General features: G+C 49.1%; 2 protein-coding genes across 14 annotated transcripts in view; one reads left to right on the forward strand and one right to left on the reverse strand.

Moving 5' to 3' along the window:
- The window catches only part of arhgef12b (Rho guanine nucleotide exchange factor (GEF) 12b), a 22,987-nt gene extending 8,203 nt beyond the window's left edge, over positions 1-14,784 (reverse strand). For 2 of the 5 annotated variants that reach the window (XM_086057651.1, XM_086057648.1), the window contains exons 1-18: positions 11,313-11,731; positions 6,236-6,327; positions 5,425-5,523; positions 5,292-5,341; positions 4,643-4,700; positions 4,365-4,564; positions 4,086-4,190; positions 2,750-2,902; positions 2,566-2,676; positions 2,385-2,483; positions 1,966-2,008; positions 1,790-1,895; positions 1,549-1,671; positions 1,380-1,412; positions 1,190-1,304; positions 982-1,087; positions 654-869; positions 436-589 (exon numbers count right to left, since the gene is read on the reverse strand). In XM_086057651.1, coding sequence (XP_085913777.1) covers positions 436-589; positions 654-869; positions 982-1,087; positions 1,190-1,304; positions 1,380-1,412; positions 1,549-1,671; positions 1,790-1,895; positions 1,966-2,008; positions 2,385-2,483; positions 2,566-2,676; positions 2,750-2,902; positions 4,086-4,190; positions 4,365-4,564; positions 4,643-4,700; positions 5,292-5,341; positions 5,425-5,523; positions 6,236-6,327; positions 11,313-11,344 — 1,895 coding nt within the window. In that variant the 5' untranslated portion in view covers positions 11,345-11,731. Of the gene's footprint in view, positions 1-435; positions 590-653; positions 870-981; positions 1,088-1,189; positions 1,305-1,379; positions 1,413-1,548; positions 1,672-1,789; positions 1,896-1,965; positions 2,009-2,384; positions 2,484-2,565; positions 2,677-2,749; positions 2,903-4,085; positions 4,191-4,364; positions 4,565-4,642; positions 4,701-5,291; positions 5,342-5,424; positions 5,524-6,235; positions 6,328-11,312; positions 11,732-14,041; positions 14,206-14,286; positions 14,304-14,686 lie in introns of those variants that run through there. The other 3 variants (XM_086057650.1, XM_086057649.1, XM_086057652.1) reach the window with 3 other exon arrangements.
- On the forward strand, positions 12,196-23,368 carry emsy (EMSY transcriptional repressor, BRCA2 interacting). Of its 9 annotated transcripts, none has more exons than XM_086057654.1 (20): positions 12,196-12,451; positions 13,260-13,368; positions 13,617-13,716; positions 13,901-13,975; positions 14,059-14,234; positions 15,133-15,288; positions 15,362-15,624; positions 15,706-15,934; positions 16,110-16,370; positions 17,257-17,406; positions 17,661-17,834; positions 18,537-18,751; positions 19,077-19,250; positions 19,642-19,867; positions 19,948-20,124; positions 20,264-20,416; positions 20,490-20,722; positions 20,907-21,359; positions 21,656-22,003; positions 22,948-23,368. In XM_086057654.1, exons 2-20 carry the CDS (start codon positions 13,263-13,265, stop codon positions 23,116-23,118), a joined length of 3,840 nt encoding a protein of 1,279 aa, XP_085913780.1. In that variant the 5' UTR covers positions 12,196-12,451; positions 13,260-13,262; the 3' UTR covers positions 23,119-23,368. The 9 variants fall into 9 exon arrangements, with proteins under 9 accessions (XP_085913780.1, XP_085913782.1, XP_085913784.1 ...); XM_086057656.1 differs by having other exon boundaries at positions 21,659-22,003; XM_086057658.1 differs by having other exon boundaries at positions 21,674-22,003.
- Positions 23,369-24,500: the final 1,132 nt, after the last annotated feature.

Consider the following 24,500-nt stretch of genomic DNA (forward strand, 5'->3'; position numbering starts at 1 on the left):
ATTAGACAAAATGATATCATGGTTATTATTATTATAATATGATCAAATGAATCATGTTATCGTGTTAAGGTTTCGAACGACTCCCTGGAACTTTACAATGACTCATTAGCGTGACTCGGGTGTGCTGGATTGTGTTAGCATTAAGCTAAAAGTTTTCATGACTAAAATGATTCAAAAGTCATCATTTTTGCGGTTGTTTTCAATTTGATCGTTCCTGTTTGGCTTCATGCTAACGTCCGTTAGCCTGTCGCGCTTCGCATTCTACGTTTTTGTTTGTTTTGCAACGTTCGTTAGCATGAAGCCAAACAGGCTTTTCAACTTTTGTTCACTGCCGCCATCGAGCGCTCGGATCGTTCTTACTTGGTCTCGAACCGTGTGCCGTGTATTATGTCAAAGTATGCGATGGCGCTCGTATCTCCAGGCGGGCATTTGCACCTGAAGGCGTCGTGGTCTCCCTCCTCTTGTAAGTGGTCCAGGTTGGGAGGAGGGAAGTCAAACTGCGTACTGGTGGGGCCGCAGACGCCATCTTGCTGGTCGCCGCACACCAAAAGCTCGCCCGGTCGGGGTTGGATGCAGAACGGAGACGTGTCTGCGGGGAAAACCAAACGGGAATGGTCATCCGTCTCGGCAGGGATCCGCAACGCGTTCCCTACTGCTGTCCGAGTCGTGCCCGCTGGCGTCCGAGGCCGCGGCGGTGGGCGAGCTGTGCGCGGACGAGGCGCCGAAGACGTCGGAACCCTCGCTGAGGCGATTCCCGCGCATCCTTGCGGAATTTGAAGGGGACGAGTCGGGCGGCTCGGGCACCCCGAAAGACGCCTGCGAGACCAGCTTCGGGGAACGCTGCTTGTTCGCCTCCGCGGCCTTGCCCACTTGAAACACGTAAAAAAAAAAAGAACTCAATTGTTTGAAAGCAAAATCTGCTTTGGACGGAAAGCGGACGAACGACGCAAGCATCCGACGGGGCCGGATTTCGCCGCTCACCCGAAGTGGAGTCCACTCGGCTCAGACGGCGCGGCGGGACCAGGATGCTGGGAAAGCGAGGCTTTTTCACCTTCTCCTCGCCTTCCTTGTCGGGTTTGATGCTCTTCTGTTTGTGGGGAAAAAACGAGAAATACAGAAAGTATGCACGTGCGTTCGCGTTGACGCTCATCGCGGATGTTGCGTGTTTGGTTTGCGGCCGGGCTCGCACCTTCATCTTGGGCAGGAAGTTGATTCGCGCCCGTTTGTGCTCCAGGCCGCGAGGCTCCTTGACTTTGACGCCGAGGTGCTTCATGTACGTGAGGATGACGTACTGCATGGTTTGGCTGCCGCGTGCACAAAAACAAACGCTGCGTGACAAATTCGGCAGACGCGACATTGCAAAGAAAAAAAAGTGCTACCATTTTTCCTCCTCGGAGGGCTGAGATGTTAACCTGCAACCGCAAATTGGCCGTCAGTAACGTGATGACTATTTCCATTGCTCTTCTCATAATACTTTACGGTACGATTGAGGAACGCTTTGGCCAACGCAGAAATAATACACGAGAAGCAGAATGGGAATCTTCTCACAGGATGTCGTCAATCTTGGCCAGGATGCGTTCGGCGCACGAACATTCCCGCTCCCAACCCGCGTCGGCGTCCAGCCTGGACAGCTCGTCCTCGGCCAGGGTCAGACCCATGCTGCGCTTCTGTCTGCGGTCCGGCATGACATCGCAAGGTCAGGCAAGGTCAGGCAAGGTCAGGCAAGGTCAGGCAAGGTCACGCAAGGTCAGGCAAGGTCAGGCAAGGTCACGTTTTCACAAAACCCGACCTGAAGTCGTCCAGGTTCTTGTGCAGGTCCGGCATCAGCGAGTCCTGCAAAGTCCGCGTGAACTGCTTGCAAACGTCCTCCGGGACGAACTCCAGCCGCCGCTTGTCTGCGCACAACGCAAACGCCCGTCGTACTCGCCGTACGCGCCATTCTCCTACGTTTGACCGCCTTCTTACCCAGTTCAGCCGCGACGCCGTCTGGCACCGGAACCTTCAGATTCTAAAAAAAATATTGTCATCATTACAAATCGATACAATTTAAAGAAAAATAAATGTGACGCTTCAAAAAATGGTCAATTCAAACTAAAAATGTCGATACAAAAATAACATAAAAAATTGGACAAAATACAAATGTTTAGGACACCTAAAGTTATCAATTAAAAGTACAATTTCATTGAAAGAAATTCAATTTAAAAAAGTATTCATGTTTTCAAATGAAATGTAGGAAAGGCAGCTTAAAATAACGCATTTGATGGGATTGGAAAAATGAAGAATAAACTCAAATTGAGCACATTGAAAAAGAAGGAAATCAAGTGAAATACAATAAAAAAAACAACTGGAGATTTGATAGTGAAATAAAATCGCAATGCACCTACCGCCGCTCGCTCCACGAAGAGCGAGTGAAATTCCATGAAAAAACGACGGCTTTCTTTGCCGCTGGTTTGCTGGTGGATGTCGGCGTACAAGAAGCACAACTAAGGACGATGACAAAAAGGAGGATGACATGGGCGGGGCCGCGGGCGCTTCGTCCAAAGTGGCGAATGTCGGCCACAGTACCAAGGGGGCGGGGTCAAACTGCGACACCACGTGATGGAGGAAGACCGCCAGGTGGGCGGGCCGGCACTGGAGCGAGCGGATGCTCTGGAAGCAGCTGCACTGCTCGCTCATCTCAAACACACAAACGCGCTCGCATTGCAACCACCGCCAACGGCCAATTCAAGCAAAAAATCGGCCGGCGTACCTGCTCCTGCTGCGAATCGAAGTAGTCGTCTTCGGCGCCGATGATCTGCGGGTGGAGGAGGTACGGCGGACCGCCTGCCACGCACCGGCCGCCGGGCACGTCCTGAGCCGCCGCGACAGTCGGGCTCGTAAAAACACAGCGTGCGTCTTGTGGCTAAGTTAGCACAAGCGAGTCTTGTTGCTAAGTTAGCACAAGCTAGTCTTGTGGCTAAGTTAGCACAAGCTAGTCTTGTGGCTAAGTTAGCACAAGCGAGTCTTGTTGCTAAGTTAGCACAAGCGAGTCTTGTGGCTAAGTTAGCACAAGCTAGTCTTGTGGCTAAGTTAGCACAAGCGAGTCTTGTTGCTAAGTTAGCACAAGCTAGTCTTGTTGCTAAGTTAGCACAAGCTAGTCTTGTTGCTAAGTTAGCACAAGCTAGTCTTGTTGCTAAGTTAGCACAAGCGAGTCTTGTTGCTAAGTTAGCACAAGCTAGTCTTGTTGCTAAGTTAGCACAAGCTAGTCTTGTTGCTAAGTTAGCACAAGCGAGTCTTGTTGCTAAGTTAGCACAAGCTAGTCTTGTTGCTAAGTTAGCACAAGCTAGTCTTGTGGCTAAGTTAGCACAAGCGAGTCTTGTTTGAGCTCCTCGCCGTCCGTGATGCCAATTCAAAGACAAGGGCCTGAGAAAGGGGCATCCCGGGGCGCCGTCTACGCCGTCTCCGGGGCGGGGGGGCGGCGGCCGCTCGGCTAATCCAAACACAGACTGGACGCAGCGCAACAATTAAGCTAAATTGATTGTTTAGTCTGGCGGGGGGGAATTTTCAAAGCGCAAGCCTCCGCTGGCTATTTCAAGACGTGCGGTCGCGATGACATCATTGTTACCAAAGAGCAGCTTACTTCCTGTTTTCATCTGATGAGATGATAGACATTGGTTGGGGCGGAGGCTCACTCAATAATTAGCAAGAAATTGTTATGGCGTACCATTTCATAAAGTGCATCATTTTATCGTTAATTTTAAAGCAAACGAATGCTCTGTGTGGCGGCCATTTTGCCACTTGCTGTTGACTCAAACTGACATCGCAGTCACAAATCACTGTTTTCCGAGTTTGGTCATGTGACATTCCTAAGCTGAGCCGTCATTGGTCATTACCTGCGCAACTGTGATGTCATTGTCGACAGCAAGTGGTAAAAAAGTCAAGTTCATTCCTATTGCTCTTCGGAGAAGTGGCAGCAAAAGAGGCCAAAATCCACATGTCGGGACGCCTTAAGATTGACATGAAGCTCAGCCAATGAATTGTCCCGTAGCAGGACAATAACAAGGTTTTCACGCAAACAAACAAATCCGTGCTCATAATGAACCCACCGTAGCGCTGTTGCTACTTAGCCCGTCGCTAAAGTCGTCGCCTGGCGATGACACGCTTCCGTTTCGCTGCTCACTTTCTGCGCCCCCGAAGACCGCGGATCCAGCCTGCCAACACCGAAAGAAAAAAGATACGTTCGGAAAAACGAAGACGCCAACACAACCGAGTTGTATAAAAACGGCTTCGTCTGTCGAAATCGTCTTAGCATTAAGTGTTAGCATTATGCTCAAACTTAGCTTAAGCTTAAGCAGCTGCACGACGCGGTCTCGTCGTGGACTTACCGCATCGAGCAGAAAGGCGTGCGAGTGCGTTTCAGGCCTGCAGGTGGCGCTGCCACGTCGCTCCCCATCCGGCGAACTTTGCAGCCGTTGGTGGCTGTCGCCCTCGTCTTCCTCCACCGTGTCTTCGTCCTCTTCATCCAGGTGGATCTGAGGAAGACCCGGTGGTCTGCCCAGCACCGTGAGCGCTACGTAGGAACCGGCTAAAGGGGGGGGGGAATATAGTTCATACTTGACGTGGCGCTACTTCTGGCGTCAAACAAACCGACACGTGGACTTACATTTGATCAGCTTTACAACCTCCGTATGGTTCGATTGTGTAACTAAGGTCCCGTTAACCTAAAAAATATGGGGGGGAAGATATAATTGTGGATTTGATTTGAAATTGAAAAAAGTCGACTACAATTGTAGAAAGTTTGAATTTTTGTGTATTTCAATTAACATTGTAGCATTACGGAGTACCACAGGAGTCTATCCTAGGCCCTGTCATTCCTCCATTAAATGTCAATCTGCTAAATATTGTTATTGAATGAAAATGTTAATAAGCATGCATAATTAAATGCATCATACTATAACACGTGACATTCATATTTACATATCCAGTCAAAAAAAACGTGAAAAATAATAGATATGACAAATGATAAATATAAATCAGTTTATCGATCAATACAAGTAAGTTTATGCAAATTCAAATACATTTTGTTTAGGATGCCCTTACCTAAAATAAATCAATAAAATTGCAAATTTAAAAGATCACTGTGTAAAATGATAAAGATTCCAAATATAACAAACAAACAAATATAGACCTTTTTTTTTTTTACATCTTGATTTGATTTGTTTTAAGGTGATGTCATACTCAGGTGAGCCACAAATGACCTGCGGGAAAATAGGAGAACCTCTCAAGTGATAAACGAAAAAATAAGCAATCACCTTAATGATTCGATCGCCAGTTTGGACGCCGGCTCGCATTGCGGCGCCGTCTGTCGAGTGGCAAACACGCGGCAATCAAGTTGGTGAGGATTTTGAGCGTGCGTGCGTGCGAGCGTGCGTGCGAGATCCTCACCTTCCTTGACCAGCTGCACAAACACGGGGTTGTCTCCGCTCACCGTCAGTCCAAAAGCATTTTCATCTCTCTGGATGATCACGCACCGCTGGACAAGGCCTGTCATTAGCGCGCGCGCGCACACACATTACGTGATGCCACTCATCGTAATAAGAAGAATAATAATAATCATGAGAGAAATGTTTCGTTCCGAACATCGCTAAGCACGCGGTTTGCTCATCGTGCTCATATTTGACATTTTGCCGCAGCGGTGGGAAAGATTGTCCACGCAGGAAGTGAAGGATCAAGAGTCCATAACAGAAATGACTTTTGAAAAGCACTTCGGTGACCCCTTTTTTTCCCTTAAATCTACAACTCTATGTCGTCGGGTTCCTCCCAAAAAGTCTACAGTAGAACCTCAAGTGCGCCTCGAGTAGCACAATTTGGAATTTGGGGGGAGATACAAAAAGGATGGTGTTGCGCAAGGTTGTGTATGAAGCCCCCTAGCGTTCTGCCTGCTACTTGAATGAACATAATTGACGAATGTACAGTCACGAGGTCGACTTCATCTGTTTCCAATCAGTCACGCGACGATGTTTATCAAGTTTTCCTCAACGCTGAAGGCAAGAAAAAAAAGAAATCAGACAGGAAAAGTGAGTTTTGCTTCCCGCCTGCAACGCGGCCGAAGCGCAAAACGTGACCTTTTCCGACTTGAAACGCGCTTGAAGCAACTTGTCAACTGCCGCTTGAAAAACGTCAACGGAAGTCGAACCGGGCTCGGCTGGCGGGTGAACAATGACTTGACTTTGAGCGGCAAACGCGGGTTTCTCACCAGCGGGGTCAAACTCCGGTTTGAGTGAGACGGCGCATTTGTCGTTCTTTGGCTTCCTCTCTGGAGGCTCCTTGTTGAGAATGCTTGGCGTCCTGAGCAGACACGAGCAAAAAAACAAAAACTTTCTTTAAATGTACAGTAAAAAAACGTTCCATCATCAAAGGGGGCGTGTCACTTTGTGTCACATGACTGTCACAGTGACAGATTAGCAGAGATAACATTTGACTAAATCATATCATTTTTGCCGCGTTTTTGTTCATGAACTAAAATGTCCAAAGATTTTAGTCCAGTTTTTATCAAGTGAAGTAGTTCATTTTCGTCTCGTCTTCATTCGTCAACAATCGAGTCCCCGTTATTGTTTATTAATGAGGGTTTTAGTCTCGTTTGAGTCTCGTGACAAATGTATGTTGCCAAAAAGATTTTTGTTTAGTTTTGGTTGATGAAATGAACACAAGTCTATGCTCATTTTCAGATGTGGCTTTTGCCTGCGAATTGCTACGACAGTCGGTAGAAGCGTAAAACCGCTGCCACTTTAGAGCGCCTCATTGTCAGCTGTGTGTGCGGATATCACAGAGATGGCAGAAGAACAAGGTAAAGTATTCATTTAAAAAAGATATATTCAAAAATGACTTTCAGTCCACGTTGTTTGTGGTGACGCCATATGGCCAAAAGCGGTATTGTTACGTCTGAAGGAAGACCACATTTCGTATGAGGACAAGCGCATTGCATCTTTTTTTTTTTTTTTTTTTTGCTGACTCCAGCGAGTGAAAGCCGGGCCAATATTGATCCTGGACTGTAGCTTTTGACGTATGGCAAAAAGCAGTCCGCACATTTGGCGTTTTTTGGCGTGCCAGTGTTCTCACCATCCTCCTCAAAGTTGCGTCGTGCCAAGTAAAAATGATGCAGACCCGTCAGGGCAAGGCAAAGGGACCATTCTACTCATGTTTCATCAGAAGAGTGATGCAAATATTTCATGATGGTTGAAAAGTTCCTTAGTGCTGCTTTAAGGACTTGATGGTTCCATTTTGTGCAGGAATAGTCAAAGTTGGCCGCTGCAACTTGTTAAGCGGGAGGGAGGGGTCTTTGTTTGGACTGCAGTGACAATGGGGGCCCTGCCTGGGCTTTTCAACAATGGCCACCGCGTCACAGGGGAGGCGGCGGCCGGCGGGGGCGCTTGGAGGGGCACATTCCCGGAAAAGCCGGCGACAGACAGGAGGAAGCTTTTTTGGCCTCCGCTCGACACTCCTCAATGCGGGACGAGGCTGGGAAAGATGTGGAGGAGGTGCGCAAGTGTTTTTCCACGGAAGACAGAGCGAGCGAGCGAGCGAGCGAGAGAGAGAGAGAGAGAGAGGCTCGATTAGCTTAGCCGGCCCCTCCAGTTAGCCGATGAAATTATTTAGACAGAAACTGAGTTGAGCTGAACGCAGCTGTTATTCTTCGTATGACGAACAAAGCCACACACAAAAAAGGCAAACATGATTTCAAGTCCAAAAAGAAGGCAACATGACTTTGGATGAAAAATAAACCAAGCTAGGGATGTTTGGTTCAGACCAATGGCAGTTACGAGTACAAAAATACGTCGAGCGCTTCTGATACAGACAATTTCATTGCAAACAACGAGAACAAAATTGTCAGCAAAGACTCGCTGATGTGTCAAACTGCAGCCGTAGAACGTCCACTACTGTCGAGGATGCCAGATGTTTTCTGCCTTAAGTATTGGTGGCTAGTATCAGCAGCCTCCACGAGTACTCGACACCTTCCGATCTGCATCATTGTTGTTTTGTATTAATAAGCAAATTGTGGTCAAGCAAGTGACATGAATATTAGAGTTCAAGCAGATCACGTAAACACGTTGATTCTGGGTTGCTAGCAGACTAGCAAAAGCAGGCGCGCGCGCGTCGGCCATGTTGCACCGATGCAACGGCCAGGAAGGCCCCGCGGCGTCGGTCCTTCCCGTCATGGCCGGCCGGGTGCGAAGCAGAGGTGGCAGAGGAGGGAGCAAAAGTGCCGGCCAAAGACAAGCAACGGCGAAGGAGGACAAAGTCAACCTGCGTCCATTTGGACAAAGGTGCTCAGCAATCAGCGGTTCTGCCGGGCTTTGGGCCACTTTGCCAATCGGGGAGGAGGATTCACGTCAAGTTGAACGGGCCAATTATGCAGATTACCGGCAACCGGATAATCATGGCGTTGGCATCATCGCGCCTTTGCCAGAATGTTCGAATCTGGCCGGCGAGTCGCGACGTGTGTCAAGTCAAGCGCGTCCAACTTTATTTCATTGAACTTTGTGTTTTCACGATTGGCTCTGCATTTTGCCACAAGCTTTTTGGGGTTCTTTTTAAACCTTCCTTTCACTTGACAGACATTTTCAGTCATGTTGCGTAACATCTTATCCGCGCTATCCGTCAGATTAGAACAAGAACGCTGGACGGAGCGCTTCTGTTTATTTTCTTCTTTTTTTGAAGACTATTTTTAGAACAGCTGCCATGTTCTCTAAATCTTGTCAATGACGTGGCGGAGCGCAGCGTTGTTGTTGCAGTGATAATAAGAGGCCAAGGGGGTCTGCCTGCACGCAGCGGACTCCAAGTGGCCACTTTCGACGCAAGTCGCCATTAAACAAGTAGAAGTACGCCGACTTAAAAGGAAAAAAAAAAAGGGAACGATTCAGCTTCGTAAGTAAAAGTGACAAATGTTTAGAGTCTGAAATGTTCTTTAGTATAAAAGTAAAAATACATTTCCACGGTCAATACCGTAGCTATTTTTGCTAACTTGGCACAGCAGCTTCTCAGCTTTTCCTTTTAACTCGCATAGTGCTCGTACTCAGAAAAACAAAACCTCGCCAATGCTATTCAAACAGTTTGCATCGTTTTGCTGACACAACAAAATGCGAAATGATCGAAAGAGTGAAAAAAATTGAGTAAGTAAGGAGTAGAAAGAACAGATGCGGGATTATACGTAAAGATTTAGGACAAAAACAAATAGCACAGAAAAGGGAATCGTGTACTTAAGTACAGTGGCAAAGTATTTGTACTTGGTTACTTTTCACCAATGCAAAGAGCAGATTCCTTCCTCTGAGAAACGCTTGGAAAGGGAAAAAGAAAAAAGAAAGAAGTTGGCAGGGCCGTCCGTTGCCGGGCAACTCAACCTTTTCCTGCTCTTCCTGCTTCAGATAATGGAAGACAAAACGAGGCCAAACTTCAGCAAGATGTGGAAAAAACGACCACATGAAATGCAGGCAGGCAGCGCACGTACGTGCACGCACTTCTGTGGAGTATTTTTACCAACAAATGAATGCATATTTGGTGCGGGGGGGGGGGGGGGGGTTGTTGTTGCTGTTGTTGGCGATGCAGGACACAGGACGACAAGCATACGACAGGAAATTGAACTTTATGTACCAAAAAGGCTGGTTCGAGTCAGGTGACCTGGCGGCTCGCTCCAGTAATATAATAACAACTTTTAAAAGTGCTTCACTCCTTTTCATACTCCAACTTGCTCAGTTAGCGCATGTGCTAACCGAATGCTAACATGCTTATAAAGGCAAGAAGCTTAAATGCCTCGGAAACGTTCGAACAGTGCGAACAAGAGTCCCTAAAAAAGTGACCCAAAGTGGCTTCAGCATCGCCGCCAGACGGTCCACTTATTTCATCTTTGTGTGTGCCGGGCCCAAGAAACTGTACTGCGCTAACAAATGCGCTACCGGGTTCACGGTTCCAGGAAAAAGTCTTCCACAATAGTGCAGCGGGGCTAACAAATGTCCAACACCCACCCAAGGTTCGATGAAAGCCTCGTTTCGAAACTCTCAATATGCTAATAACGCACCGCTAATTGGTGCCGACGTTTGAAAAGGACGACTGTGATGTCTTCGTTTATATCTTGAGGACACAATCCATGATGAACTGACGACGAGCTTTGATTGAGGACGTTGGAACATAATATATTTTTTGTTCTCATTTCTGCTGTATGAGCGTTTGCCACGCCCTTAATGAGCCCCTTCGCCGTTTATAATGTGAGATTGGAGGAAAAAGTGTCCCATTGTTGCAGAAGGTCAGGAAATCAAATGAGCCATTGTTTTGATCGTGTGTGTGACTTAAATTCTGCACTTTTTGCCACAGGGGGAAGTCCCGAGTATGGTTCGAGTGTGATATCGGGAGAAAGACACATAATGACATGCACTGGTAAAAAAAAAAAAAAAAAGTCTCCACACACCTGTTTGTTCAAATGCTGTGTTTTGGCGCTCTCAACAAATGACGACGTTAAATCATTTCAAAAGCTTTTTCTATAACCAGGACACCTCAAGTGGACGAAAATGAAATATAAGAGAGGGGAAGTGAATAAGGTTGCAGAAGTGTACACACCCACGGTCAACTGCAGATGTGGCTGTGTTCATAATAAATATTCATAATGGCAGTCAGCGCACGCCGACCACCGCTCCAAGTGCTTCTGATAAACAAATAAAATAAAGTTCAGATGTTCAAGTAGTCTTTTCGTGACATTTTTGTCCACAGCATCGGTAGTATTTCAATGTTCAAAGTGTCCATCACAATAAGGCCGCAAAAACAAAAATTGCCACCATAAGTAGCTCGTGTCTGGGCTATGTGGAAAGGTGTCAAGACTTAAGTCTTATCTTGTGAAATGTTGAGACAAAAACGTGTTGCGGTGTGATCATCCCAAATGAAAGTGTTTGCAAATTGCCCGTGCGTGTTTGCTACAAACACAACATTGCTCATCACCAGAAAAACATCCGCTTGAAAACATGGCTTCTGAAATATCAATATGTTGTCAATACTGTACAATAAACGAGTCCAGCTGTCTGTAAGTGTTATTATATTCTAAGGGTGAAAGGATGGCAAAGACGTCAAAGCTAGCTTCACAAAAAAAGCGAATTTTAAGTCGCCGATCATCAGAAGCAACACTTGCAACAAGTTGGCAAATGTTTTTGGACACTTCTGACGACCTTCCCTGCGATCGGCGCGTACATTATGAACACAGTGCACATCTCTTACATTGTAATAGAACTTTTGGAAGCAGCTGCCCCGCAGCCGAGCCATCTTTTTGCAATGATGGCGACTCGAGAGCTTACCTATCGGCGAGTGTCGTCTGTTTCCCGCTCATTGAGCTTCCCTTGCTTTCGTCCAACTTTTTCAGCCGAACAACATGTTTAGAAAGCTGTTTTAGCGCAATTCAAAGAACGTTGATCTCTTCGGGCTTGTTAAAGCACCCAACCAGAGTCCGTTATATTCTTTCTGGGGAGGATTTCCCGGAGGAGGAAAAAAAATCACAACTGCTGCTGCTCCACAAGCTTTTTCCTTCGTGTATGTTCCATTTCCACCACCCCTTGTTCCGTAAAAAAGAAGAAATAAAGAGGTAAAAACACTCCTGTTGCGTGTACTTTCTTTACTACTCCGAGGCGGTTGTATCTCTTATTTTCCGTGGGAAAGTGTTCCGTCATGACACCGCGGTGTCATGGATGGAGGGGTGAAGTTGGGGGGGGGGGGGGGGGGGGGGTCGTGTCAAACTTCGGCCCGGTTAAAAATCCCCATTGAAGTGATCATTAGCGTCGTCTCTCTCCTGTTCGGCCAACAGCAATTGTATTTTTTTTTCCCACTCAAACTTCACATGGATGCCAAATTGAAGGAAATGCTTTCGCCTCTGCCCCTTCCCCTCCGTAGGGAAAGAAAATGCTGCGTTCACATGTTCATCGTAATGCTCGCCACGCACTGATCAAATCTCAATAAAAGAGTAAGAAAAACGTGTGTATTTTATTCTAGAATATTGAGTAGCACTAAAGTGACACAAAACAACCAATGCAACAACTTGGATGCACAATAAAGTCTTTTGCGGTTGTTTTTTTTGCACATGTCCACGCGTAGTTGAACGGCGCACGAAGTGATTGTTGGGTTTTAAAATACCACTGTTATTTCTCGTCGAAAGATGGCAGCACCTGATAAAATCCGGACGAAAACGCACCGCAAAGGGGAAAAAATCCCACGAAGAAGCAAGCTTCATCCATTTGGGCTAATCCCAGCTAGCAGACAACGTAAACATTGGAACCGCATTTGACTTTTAAACTCAATTTTGGGAGGTTTTTCTCGCTTCGGTTCGCTCGTGGATAACATCGCAATGCAGCGGCTTGGCTAAGATGTGACCGTCAACTATGGGTGTTTGGATTTGTGCATTTTTAACGCTGCCGAGGCCTTGAGTTTGTCCTGCTAACGGAAGGTAACGTTGCACATCAGACACATAAGCAGAGGCTAACAGGATAAGCTAACGTCAGTCATTTGAGTCCATTTCCCCCTCCAAATATCCTTTTGCGCATATTAAGTAAAGCTGCGAAAATACCACCTTATCGACGCGGTGTTGTTTGTAGAACCTAAAGTGCTCCAGGTGTTTAGACATGGTCAGAAAATGACACACCCATCGTCCACAGCCATTTCCCGTTATTCTCTGCGAGTTTATTGTAGAAACAAGAAGACATACGATCAGTGGCTAATTGCAAGTTTGCATCGTTCTAGTTGCATTTGACGTTGTAACACTGTTAAATTCGTGTTCTTATTAGGGCTGTCTTCAATTCAAACCCAGGGCGGTGATCATCCTCACAGAGATGCAAAATGTTCATCCAGTTGGACCCGTTTAAAGTCGTGCCTTGGGATACAGTAGATCTGACTTGCGGATTTTTTTTGTGATTCGAGGCGCTATTCAGTCAATTTTGTGCTTTGACTCGCGAGCACAAACTTGAGATGCAAGCTCCGTATGGCGGTAGCCAACTCAACTCACTTCTTGCATATATTCTTTATCCTCTGAGGAAAAAACCCGACGAAGCGGTGGGATAGTTGTGCCTCTCAATTTGTTAGTTTGGCTGTTTATGACACTGCTTTTTTTTTTTTTGAAGTACAATATTAAAGAGTGCGATTTTGCTCATTAATAAATCGCATGACAAACATGTGTTGCAGGAGGATGCTGAAACAAACGGTGCCGTGCAAAATGTATTTGAGGGAAGCCGTTGCCGCTCTAACTGTTGTCTTTTCAGCCGATGATTCAGCTGGAGAAACCGGCGCTGACTGCGACCATGCCGGTGGTCTGGCCCACCATCCTTGACCTGGGCAGGGATGAGTGCAAAAGAATACTGCGCAAACTGGGTAAGCTTTAAGTGAGCGACGTTCGTAAGGACAAACGGGCGTCAGAGTCTCGCCGTTTGTTTTTTTAACGACATCCGAGTGTGGTTAATTGTTGTCGGCAGAAGTTGGAGACTTTTGAAACACTCGCAAAGCAAAATGAAGACGTGTAGCGAAAGGCGTCTCAGTTCTCGATCCTTTGTTTGTTATTGCAAGTTGTGAGGACGATGTTGAGGTGCAGCGGCATGAACGTGTTGTTCGACTGCTTCCAGAGCTGGAGGCGTACGCCGGCGTCATCAGCGCCTTGCGAGCTCAAGGGGACCTGACCAAGGACAAGAAGGACCTGCTGGGAGAGCTCACTAAAATCCTCGGGTAATTCCTAGCGTGCGGCGCTTTCCCCGCGCAAAGCGTCTCTTGCGACCGCAGTCGTTGTTTAAACGCAACTGTTCATTTCCAGGTGTTCAAATGTTCTCACACATGACTTGACCGATTCAAACCCAAAGTTTCTCCACCCACCCATGACATTTTCAAGTTTAACGTGACTTGCTCTCTTCAGCATCTCCACCGAGCGCCACCGCGCCGAAGTGCGCCGGGCCGTCAATGACGAGCGTCTTTGCACCATCGCGTACCAGTGAGCGATCCGCCGCCGCCGCCGCCGCCGAGCAATTGGGTTTGAAAGCGGGTGCGCCTCGCTCACCTTTGCCATCTCCGCAGCATGGCGGGTCAGAACAGCTCGTCCGAGTGGTCCATCGAGGGCCGCCGGCTGGTCCCGCTGATGCCCAGGCTGGTCCCGCAGACGGCGTTCACCGCCACGGCCAACGCCGTCGCCAGCGCCGCCGCCACTCACAACGCCACCATGCTCTTGCCGGCGGAGACGGGGAACAAGGAAGGTGAGTTGGCGCCCATTTGTGGACAAGCAAGGTACTGCATGAGTTCACGAACCTTCACTGACGCTTGGCCTCCGGTACGAATTGCATCAATGAATACAATGACATGTTTTGGCTTTCTTTTTTTTTAAAAAATAACGAGTACTCGGAAAGTTGGCTTTTGTAAATTGATCAATCATCTTTTTTTGTATTGTTTTTAACCAGACTGTGCACATTTTTTGAGCATGAGGTTAAATCCTTCCATAAGAAAAAAGGCCCCAAAATGTTAAATATTCAGTTAGGTTTTATACTGCACAAAAAACAAGCAACAAAATAACAACACAGAAGTCCTATTTTCTTAAAGGCTTAAACAAAACCGTATATATTGTGTTACATAAAGGAGCCCAATAATAATAATAATAACGATGACGATGATGATGTCGACAGTATTATAGCGCGAACTTGGCAACGCTTACCGCGCTTTCCCACTTCAACTGGACTTTCCTCCTTCGGTTGAGCTTTGCTTTTGTGATCGCGCTCTGAAGGGCTGGCGGCAGAAGACGCTTTGGCGGGCCGTTACTCTGTGACATCGCCTTTCACGAGACTCTTTGGTCTTTATTTGCAGGCGTGACACGCATTTGTTATCGTGTCACAACAAAGAGCGTTTCACCGGCCTCGAAAATGGCCGCCAATCTGCGCACCGTTCACAAAAGAAGTCAAAAGAGGGACATTTCTAGAAATGGCCTTTTACGCAGCAATGCCATCAAATTGCCTGAGCACAGTTCAAAGGTTGTTTGGTGGAGTTTTGAACTTTGCAATGAAAAAGTCATTTGCCGCCAAGTTGCCGGCCGTCTTTTGCCGAACGTTTCCAAATGTGGCTGTTGGCGAACCGCAAACCGTGACCAGAATCTCGTCCTCCCAGTGGTGGTGTGTTATTCCTACACGAGCACGACGGGCACCTTCACGAGCTCCACGGCAACCAGCGGCGCCATGGCAACGGCCACCAAGTCGCCGCGGCCCGCCAGCCCGTCGTCCAGCGTGGTGGTGCTGCCCAGCGGGAGCACCGTCTACGTCAAAAGTCAGTCCAATGAGCTCACGTCAAGCTCTGTGCCGGTCGCACGCGTAAAACCTACGGCGCTCGCATTTCGTAGGCGTGAGCTGCTCCGACGAGGACGAGAAGCCGCGCAAGCGCCGGCGCACCAACTCGTCCAGCTCGTCGCCGGTGCTGCTGAAGGAGGTGGCCAAGGTGTCGCCGCCCGTGGCCAAGCACATGGCGGCGCCGGTGATGAGCGGCAGCCCCAAGATGAGCAACATCATGCAGAGCATCGCCAACTCGCTGCCGCCGCACCTGTCGCCCGTCAAGATCACCTTCACCAAGCCCACCATTCAGACCACCAGCACCGCCACGCAAAAGGTGCCCGCCGCCGCTCAGCCGTTCACGGACACGACGACCGCCATTTCAGGATCTGCATCTTTAGTCTGTTTTGCTCGGCAGGTGATCATCGTGACGACGTCGCCCAGCTCCAACTTTGTGCCCAACATCCTGTCCAAGTCGCACAACAACGCCGGCGTGTCCAAGCTGGCGTCCAGCACCATCTTGGCCACGCCCACCCAGAAGCAGACGGTGGTCTTCCCGGCGGCCACGAGCAGCCCCTTGGCCGCGCCCGCCGTCACCGCCGTGGTCTCCTCCACGCCGTCGGCCGTCATGTCCACCGTGTCCACGTGTAAGTGGCGTCGTCCGCTTCCTTTCTTTAGCGACGGCAGAATTATTCATTATTATATAATGAATAATTTCAGTTTCTCGACAACTTGAAAGGACATCAGAGGAAAAAAAACCCCAACATTTCTGTCAAATGTGGAACGAATGATACGAAAGTTTGTTTTCGTGTTGCGCTTCAGGCGCGGCGTCGGCAGGAGTGAAGGTGGCCTCGGCCAGGCTGCCGTCCCCGAAGACGGCGGCGGGCTGTCCCTCGCAGATCCTGAGTCAGTTCCCCAAGCAGCAGTCGCCCAAGCAGCTGCAGGCGTCGGCCATGGGGGCTTCTGGCCTGTGCCAGGCCCACACCGCCCACGCCGCCGCCCACGCCGCCGCCCACGCCGCCGCCCACGCCGCCGCCGCATCGCCCGGCCCGAAGCCCACCATTCAAATTAAACAAGAATCCGGTAAGCTGCTGGCAAAGGCGTCTGTTTGTAAAGGTTTTTTTCAGTCCATGAAGGTTCACCGAACCCGTGTCCCGCTTGTTAGGGTCCGACGGGGCTTGTGATGGCCATTCGAATGGTCGGAGCGGTTTGTTGTATGACCTCGTGTCGCGGCAACAACGGCGACAGGACGCTTTTTGTTCTGTATCTTCTTCTTTTGCAGCCAACGGACTTCCATATTTCGGGTCTTTTGGGGACGAAATCCGCTGTCGCTTTTTCCGCCGTCTGGTCCTGCGTGAGGCGTTTTCAGAGCAGTGGCTGAGAAAGGGGACGAGGCCCGCCGATCGAGCAAAACAAACGCTTGCTTGTTCAGAAAGAAACAAAATCGCGACGTTCAAACCATGTATCCTGCAGAAACCTTTTTTTTTACTTGTGTGAATGCTTTCTTTCTAATTTGTCCGACTGTTTTCAGCAATTTCAGAAATGACCAACCGGTTCCAATCACACCAACCTTCAAATATTCAAATATTTTGCCAGAATTCCATATTGTTGACAGAAAACAAATGTAAGGTCCACGTTTCTCATCGTTTAAAAAACGGTTTAGAATTGTAAACACTCCGACTTTTAAGGAATTTCTCATTTTCTCAGCTTTCGAAAATTCCCAAATGAATGAACTCGTTCAGGAAATCCTGGGAAATATTTTTTGCACTTTGACAATCCCCGTTCACATGATTCCGTATTTTCCACAAGAAACGCAAACGTTTTTGTTTTGTTTTGAATCCAAACTTTTTCCCTTTTCTTTTTCCAAATGCGCGCCCGCCTTTGACGCGAGCTCTCCAGAATTCACTCGCCATTTCTTTTGCCCTTTGATGCCGACGGAACGCCGTTTGTGTTTCCACCTTGTCCGCAGGCGTGAAGATCATCACGCAGCAGGTCCAGCCCAGCAAAATCCTGCCCAAGCCGTCGTCGGTGGCCCTGTCCGGCAGCAGCTCCTCCCCCATCATGGTGGTCAGCAGCAACGGCGCCATCATGACCACCAAGCTGGTCACTCAGCCCACAGGTTGCTCGCTCGTTCGCTCTTCTGGGAAATGCACTCGTGTCATTTGACCGAGAAGTAACTTGAATGGTTCGAGCGACGGAGAGCCCCGTCGTATGCAAAAGGCTCACAATTACCGTAAAAATGGCGGCAAAGCAGCGCATTAAACCGCTGGGCTGACTTCACTGCGCTTTTTGGCGCCAGGACGCTTGCGCCGCATTTCACACATCGTACCGAAGGACGCGGAAGGCGTTCATGCGGCGTTGTTGTCGTTGCAGCCACGCAGGCCACCTACACGCGGCCCACCGTCACGCCCAATCTCGGCGCCCGGATCTCGGCCTCGGCCGGCGGCGCCACCTACGTCAAGACCACCAGCGGCAGCATCATCACGGTGGTGCCCAAGTCTTTGGCCACGCTGGGCGGGAAGATCATCAGCAGCAGCATCGTGTCTGGTAGGTTCGAGGGACGGAAGGAATTCCAACCGGCGCCGCTTTTCATGCCCAATCGGCAAACGTTGAATCTTGCACACCGTTGTGCCGTGAACGTTCGGGTTGGGCGCTAATACGGCGTCCCGGAGTGTCCAAAAATGGCAACGGTGTCACTTTCAATACCGTCATCAAAAAGAAAAGAAAAAATATATATTAAAGAGTCAAAAATGAGCGTACCCGCATACCCGGTGAAATGTGGAGATGGTAAAACGGTGTCAAAATTTGAATAGCGCTCATCTGGAGCGAATAACATAAACAAATACAAGACGCCTGCCGCGGTTTGCTCGTCAACGATTGGCTTGCCCTCAACATCCAATCAGAGGACAGAAAAATGTCGCCGTTTGAGGTGATCCGGAAATCTGCTCGGTTGCCGGAACGGAAATTGTGCGGACCGGCGCAGCAGATTGGAAAAGAGCTCGGCAGTTGAGTCTGAAATGTGATTGGACAAAAAAAAAGAACAAATGTCCGCATATTCGTGCAGCCAAAAGAATTGCTCCCGCCCGAGGCTTTGCTTGATTAATTTTCATAAAATCCAAATAACAACGCTTCGCCTTTGTGATATCTGGCACCATAACGCTCTCCGAGCAATATGGTTGCTTTTTAAAAACGGATCAATTGTTGTACATGTTTTGAAAATGATTGTCCAACTTTGTGTTGCGTCCGCAGGCACCACCACAAAGATCACGACCATCCCCATGTCGTCCAAACCCAACGTGATCGTGGTGCAGAAAACCAGCGGCAAAGGCGCCACCATCCAAGGGCTCCCCGGCAAGAACGTTGTGACCACGCTGCTCAACGCCGGGGTCAGTCCAACGCCGTACGCGACTTTTCAGCACCTGCAAGATAAAGAGCTTCATTTTCGTAACCAGTGCAAATCTGCTGTAAGTTGTGGTCCAAATGTGCGCTGGGGTGGGTTAGACTGTGTGTTGGTCATTTTGCGCATTGAAAAAAAACAAAAAACAAAAACGTGCCTTTGCACTGTGGTGGGCCTGAAGCAGAACTTCGTTGATGTGCTTTGCCGGCGTGACATCACAACTTAAGTGGGAATCCTCATTCGATGCAAAATGAGCAGCTGGTGACCTCGATTTGTCTGCCGATCTCGTCCATTTCAATTGAAACCTACAAAAGCGCCATGCATTATTATTATTATTATTAGTGCTGACCAAGTGAGCCATCATTTCAACGAGCGTTGTCTGTTGGCGTCAGGGCGAGAAGAGCCTGCAGGCCGTCCCGGGATCCAAAGCGGCCATCATCGCCACCGGCAGGCCCATCACCAAGATGATCGTCACGCAACCCAAAGGCCTCAGCGCCGGCGCGCCGTCCGCCGCCACCAAGATCATCCCCGCCAAGATCGTCTACGGCCAGCAGGGCAAGACGCAGGTCAGACTTTCATCACGCAGACCGTTTCTGGATCCGTCCGGGACACGGGTGGCAAATCCAGGTCCAGAAAGTCCAAATCCTGCCTGGGGCTACAGGCGAACCGTGGCAGGGTTTTTAACTTGCTGGACCTGGATTTGCCACCTCTGATCCTAGATCAGCAATCTGGGTCCTGGGGGTCCGGAGTCCTGCAGGTTTCGGAGGATTTCCCTGCAATCAACGGGATCGTTATCAGGCTCACGCGGAGCTCGCCGATTGGCCGAAAACCTGCAGGACTGCGGCCCTCCATGCCCTCGTCTGTCCCAGATGATTGGGCAAGCGTTTGTTTTCTTCCGCCCCCCCCACCGTCGCGTTGCTGATTGCGCGCCCGTCTTCGCCGCCACGTTTGCCGCAGGTGCTCATCAAGCCCAAGCCGGTTTTCCAGACGGCTGTGATGAGCGAGCAGACGCGGCAGCTGGTCAGCGAGACGCTGCAGCAGGTCAGCCGCTCGGCCGAGGTCGGACACGCGACCCCGCGAGAAGCCGCGGCGAAGGACGAGTGCGGCGCCGCCATGGAAACCGGCGGCTCGGCCGGGGAAACATCGCACGGTAAGAAGGAAGCTGTTCCTTCGTGTTGGCAAAGTACGCGCTCTGCATTTGGATGCCACGCCCCTTAAAGACGGCGTATTTGTGACTGCGCTGCGGCTCTCGTCCCCGAGCAGACGCGCAGGCCGTGCTGCACGTGTTGTCCTCCCGAGAACACGAGTGGACGGAGCAGGAAGTGTCGGTGGAGGCGGGCCCGACCGTCATCTACCAGGAAGTGACGGCCGCCGAATCCCTGTCGGCCGCGTCCACCATTAAAGCGCTTCTGGAGCTGCAGCAAACCTCCGGTAACGCCGGTGCAAATCGCCGCCGCCTGACTAAGACGTGTTATGTGAAGCCATCGCCATCGTCATCGTCATCGTCATCGCCATCGCCATCGTCATCGTCATCGTCATCATCATCGTCATCTCCAATTCTCCCTGTGCGTTCATGTAGCGAAGGAGAAGGGCGAGTCCAAACCCAGGCAGCACACGCACGTCGACCTGAGCCAGATGGCCGCGCCCGTCCAGCCGGCGCAGGACAAGAAAAGCAGCTCCGAGTCGTCCAGGCCGCCCGAGGCCCAAGCGGCCGCCGACACTCCGGCGGCGGGTACGCTCGGCCTCCGTCTTGTCGGATCGGCACGCTTCAATCGCTAACAACGTGGCCGACATTTCCCTCGCAGGTCAAGTGAGCGGGTCGGGCGCGTCGGCGGAGGAGAACTTGGCTGCGGCCGCGTCCTCCGCGAGTCCCCGCAAAAGCCTCGGCCAGGTCGCCGCCGCAACCAAGACGGCCGCCGCCGCAACCAAGACGGCCGCCGCCGCAACCAAGACGGCCGCCGCAACCAAGACGGCCGCCGCCGCAACCAAGATGGCCACCGCCCCGCCTGTAACCGCGGTGACGCACGTCAGCCTCAGGGTGAGGACAACTTTCTGTATTGTCACCGTTTAAAACGCAAACAAAAAGTCGCACCTTTTACCGACCCACAACAAAAGCCTCAAGGAGCCGTGCCTGGAATTGAACAGGAAGTCGGCCATTTTGTAAGGACACAAACTGACTGCAGGGGCTTCTTAAAGGGCCGGCGTCTTCTTTTGTATTGCAGCCTTCGGATGGTAAAAGCGAGTCGGTGTTGGAGGCGAGCGAGCTGGAAGGCGACACGCTTGACCCTCAGACGGGCTTGTTTTACCGCTGCGGCAGCCAGACGGACGCCCCCAAGCAAGGCAGCAGCCAACCAGAGGCCGCCGCCCCCCCTCCCCCTCCCCCTCCCCCTCCCCAACTGCAAAGTAAACCTCAGCTCAGCCAGCCTCCTCCCTCCTCGTCGTCTTCGTCCTCTTCGTCGTCCTCGTCGTCCTCGCCGGCCAAGAAGCTCCCCAAACTGCGAGAGCAAAGCCCGGCCAAGCCTCAGGGCGTGTCCACCTCGCCCGTCACGCCGCAGCTGCCCAAACTGCAGCAGGCGCCCACCTCGCACCACAGGCCGCTGCACGCGCCCATGTCGCACCCGCCGCCGCTGCAGGCGCACCACCCGGTCGGCGCCGACAAGACGGCGCCGGGACAGGTCAGTCCTTCCAACAAACATATGATGGGGAAAACAAATGTAAAGAAAATCTCAGTTGTATTGAAAGGTTTGAAAAAAAAAAAAAAAGATTTGTTAATGTCCAACAAAAAAAAGAAAGTAAAGAAATATTTTCCAAATTAAAAAAAGTTGTAATTAATAATCATTTTTTTCTTTTAAAATCGTGACGAAAGACACAATTTCTGTAAAAAAAGAAACGTCGTCATTGCCATATAAATAATAATAATAATAATTTGATTGCAACTGGGATGACTTTTGTGTCACGTGTTGACGCGCAGCAGCCAATCATCACGCAGAGCGCCACCGTCACCAAAATCACCTTCGGCGGACCCCACCCCCCCCACCAGCAGCCGCAGCCGCCGCAGGCCGCGCACGCTTCGCCCATCGCGAGCGGCGAGGCCGAGCTCGCGGGCGGCTCGGACTCGGGGCCGGCGGTGGACCAGGAGGCGACTGTGTCCGACATCTTGAAGATCTCCATGATGGAGGCCCAGATCGACCCCGGCACCGAGCCCGTGCTGGTGGACTCTTCCGCCGAGCGGCCCCCTCTGGCCTCGGAGGCCAAGCGAGCGGCGGCGCCGGCGCCGGCGGCACAACACTTTGCCAAAGAGCGGCTGGAGGTCATACAGGTACGTGTGCGCTCCATTACCCTCAAATTTGCTATTACACAAACATATGGGGGATTTATTTGAAAACATTTTTATTCTTCCCTTTCAATGTGAAATTCACCCCTTTCTTTTTTTAATGCACTTTTTATAGTGCACCCCCCAAAAAAATGTGTTTAGTTTTTCCCTCGACAAATGAGGAAATATTTTTTTAATTTTATTTTTTTACATATCAAATAGCAAAATCATCTTTCTAAAAAGTTGGTAAATTGCCTTGTCCAGTAACCAGGAGGTTGCGAGTTCGAATCTCACCTCCCACTGTACATTGCAAATATAACCATGCATACCGGCTGACTATCACAGTTCCACTTTTCCATCGGAATGAATGGAGGGAACTTTCAGATAAAAATCTTGCTCCATAAATTCACGCCTCCCGGGTTCAACTGCTCTTTTTATTCACGCTACTACAATGAATGCTTTTCATTATCACATAATTCATCTTTCAATTGACTTCAAAAGCATTCAGCTTCGCTTTCCGCATTCCCATGCAATTTCTGCAGAAATTGTACTTAGTTTTTCAGAAACGTTTTTTTTTTTTAAACAACTCAATTTTATCGCAAAAAGATGTCTTTAAAATAAGTTTCCTGATTAATAATTTTTTTTAATTGAAAAAAATACTACTATATTTTCAGGTATGTGTATTTTACAAACACATCTTTGATGATCTGGATAAAGAGTAAACATTGTCTCTCTTTTTTTAAAATAAAGAAAAAAAACATTTTCTTTTTTTGTGTTGCATTTTGAAAAACCGAATATATCAATACTTTCTTAAATCCAAGTGAAGTTAATTTTTTACTATTCAGGAAAAGGGGAAAAGCCCTCGTTGAATTGAAGCGGGACTTTCAGACTTTCAGTATGCGAGTGAGCCGACGCGCACGCATTTCTTGTGTTTTTCCCGCGTCGCTCAGGTGATCCCTCAGTACTCCATCGTGCCGGACTCGAGCCAGTCCAACGTGGTGGTGGAGCCAAGCGGCTTCCTGGAGATCACCAACTACACCAGCCAGCAGCTGGACGACGACGACGGCGCCGCCGAGCACGACGTGGACAGCGGCAACGACGCCGGGCCGCCCACACCCTAGACCGGAGCGCCAGACTCCGCCCCCGTGCGATTGTTGGAGACACTCAACTTTTTAACCCGCTGACTTTTCATAGGAGCGACAATGGATCAAAATCGTGTTGCAAAAGAAGGAATTGATGTACCGTTTTTGTTTTTTGTAAGAAAAAAGACCCACAAGTCCTCTTTTAGTGTTGCAAGTTTTCCTTTTGTACCTTTTCGAAGTTGTCCACAGGATTCGTGTCATCTCCAAAATAAATGGTACAACTAGAAAATGTTGTTTGTGTCACTAATCAGTTTGGAACTTTTGACCAAAGTGGTAAAAGCTCGTCCACATTCAATTTATTCCCATGTCAAAACATTTTGGGTCCTGCAGATCATCCAAATGTTGTTTCGGGGTCAAATTGCGAACCGCGACCTTTAAGGCACGTTTAATTGCCACCGACACGTTTGTCTAAAAAAAGCGCTTATTTAAAAAAATATCTATTTGACGTCATATGAAATATTCCCCCAGAAGTGCGGGATGTGTCTCCAATCTGTCAATTCTGAAAAAATGGAGAAACATGCATCAGTAAATGTGTTTTGTTTTTCTTCATTAAATCAAACCCCACCAAGGTCTTTTTTGGGTGTGTGGTTTATATAAAGTCCTCTCCACTTTTGTTTTTATCAATGGTTAAAATGTGGACAATATGCGCTCCCCATACTTAAGTCAACTTTTTGGGGGTGTTTTCGAGGTAAGTGTAAAAGGTCGACCCAGTTTTATTTTATGATCCTAAAATGTCATTTTGTTTCTTGGATTTTTTGGAATGTGATGTGTCCCCATCTTATTTTTTAGATCAAATGGAGAATCCTGTGGCAGATTGTCTTTCCCAAAAAGTCCCACATCTTCTTGACGTCAATTTTCGCTTGCACGACAGGTAAAGAAAAAAGCAACCTCATTTTCTGTATTGATGTTAAAGCCTGTTATTCATTGCAAACATTTATTATCGTCATTCTTCTCATTACACGTTCATGATGCAAACAACAACACCGCCACCACCACCAGCCTCGCTTTTGGAATGCAGTCAGCACCTGCTGCTGCTGCTGCTGGAATGGAGACACACAAGGGACATGGATGTGTGTGTGTGTGCGTGCGTGCGCGCGCGCGCGCGCGCGCGCGCGAATATTGCCTCCCTCCAAAAATTTTTTAACAAAATTGGCATCTTCCTCTGCTTTTGTAACTGTAATGAAAATAAAAAGCGTTACAGCTGAAACGGAACAAGGCATGCATAATAGTGCGACGTGAAGGATACAACATCCATGTACCATGTTGCCGTACATTTCATACATTATTTGGGAGCCGTTACGCTACTTTTTCATATCAAAATATGTGTATAAAAAAAAAAGAAGTAGGGTGAGCAAGGCGAG

The sequence above is a fragment of the Leptonotus elevatus genome, chromosome 16 (genome assembly GCF_054856555.1).
Source record: "Leptonotus elevatus isolate MCC_2025b chromosome 16, RoL_Lele_1.0, whole genome shotgun sequence".
In the NCBI taxonomy this organism is placed as follows: domain Eukaryota; kingdom Metazoa; phylum Chordata; class Actinopteri; order Syngnathiformes; family Syngnathidae; genus Leptonotus; species Leptonotus elevatus.

Coding starts and splice junctions, on each gene's coding strand:
- emsy (XM_086057654.1), top strand. CDS start 13,263: ATGATTCAGCTGGAGAAACCGGCGCTGACTGCGACCATGCCGGTGGTC. Junction 18,752..19,076: donor GTAACCAGTGCAAATCTGCT/GTAAGTTGTGGT, acceptor TGTTGGCGTCAG/GGCGAGAAGAGCCTGCAGGC. Junction 20,125..20,263: donor GCAAACCTCCGGTAACGCCG/GTGCAAATCGCC, acceptor GCGTTCATGTAG/CGAAGGAGAAGGGCGAGTCC.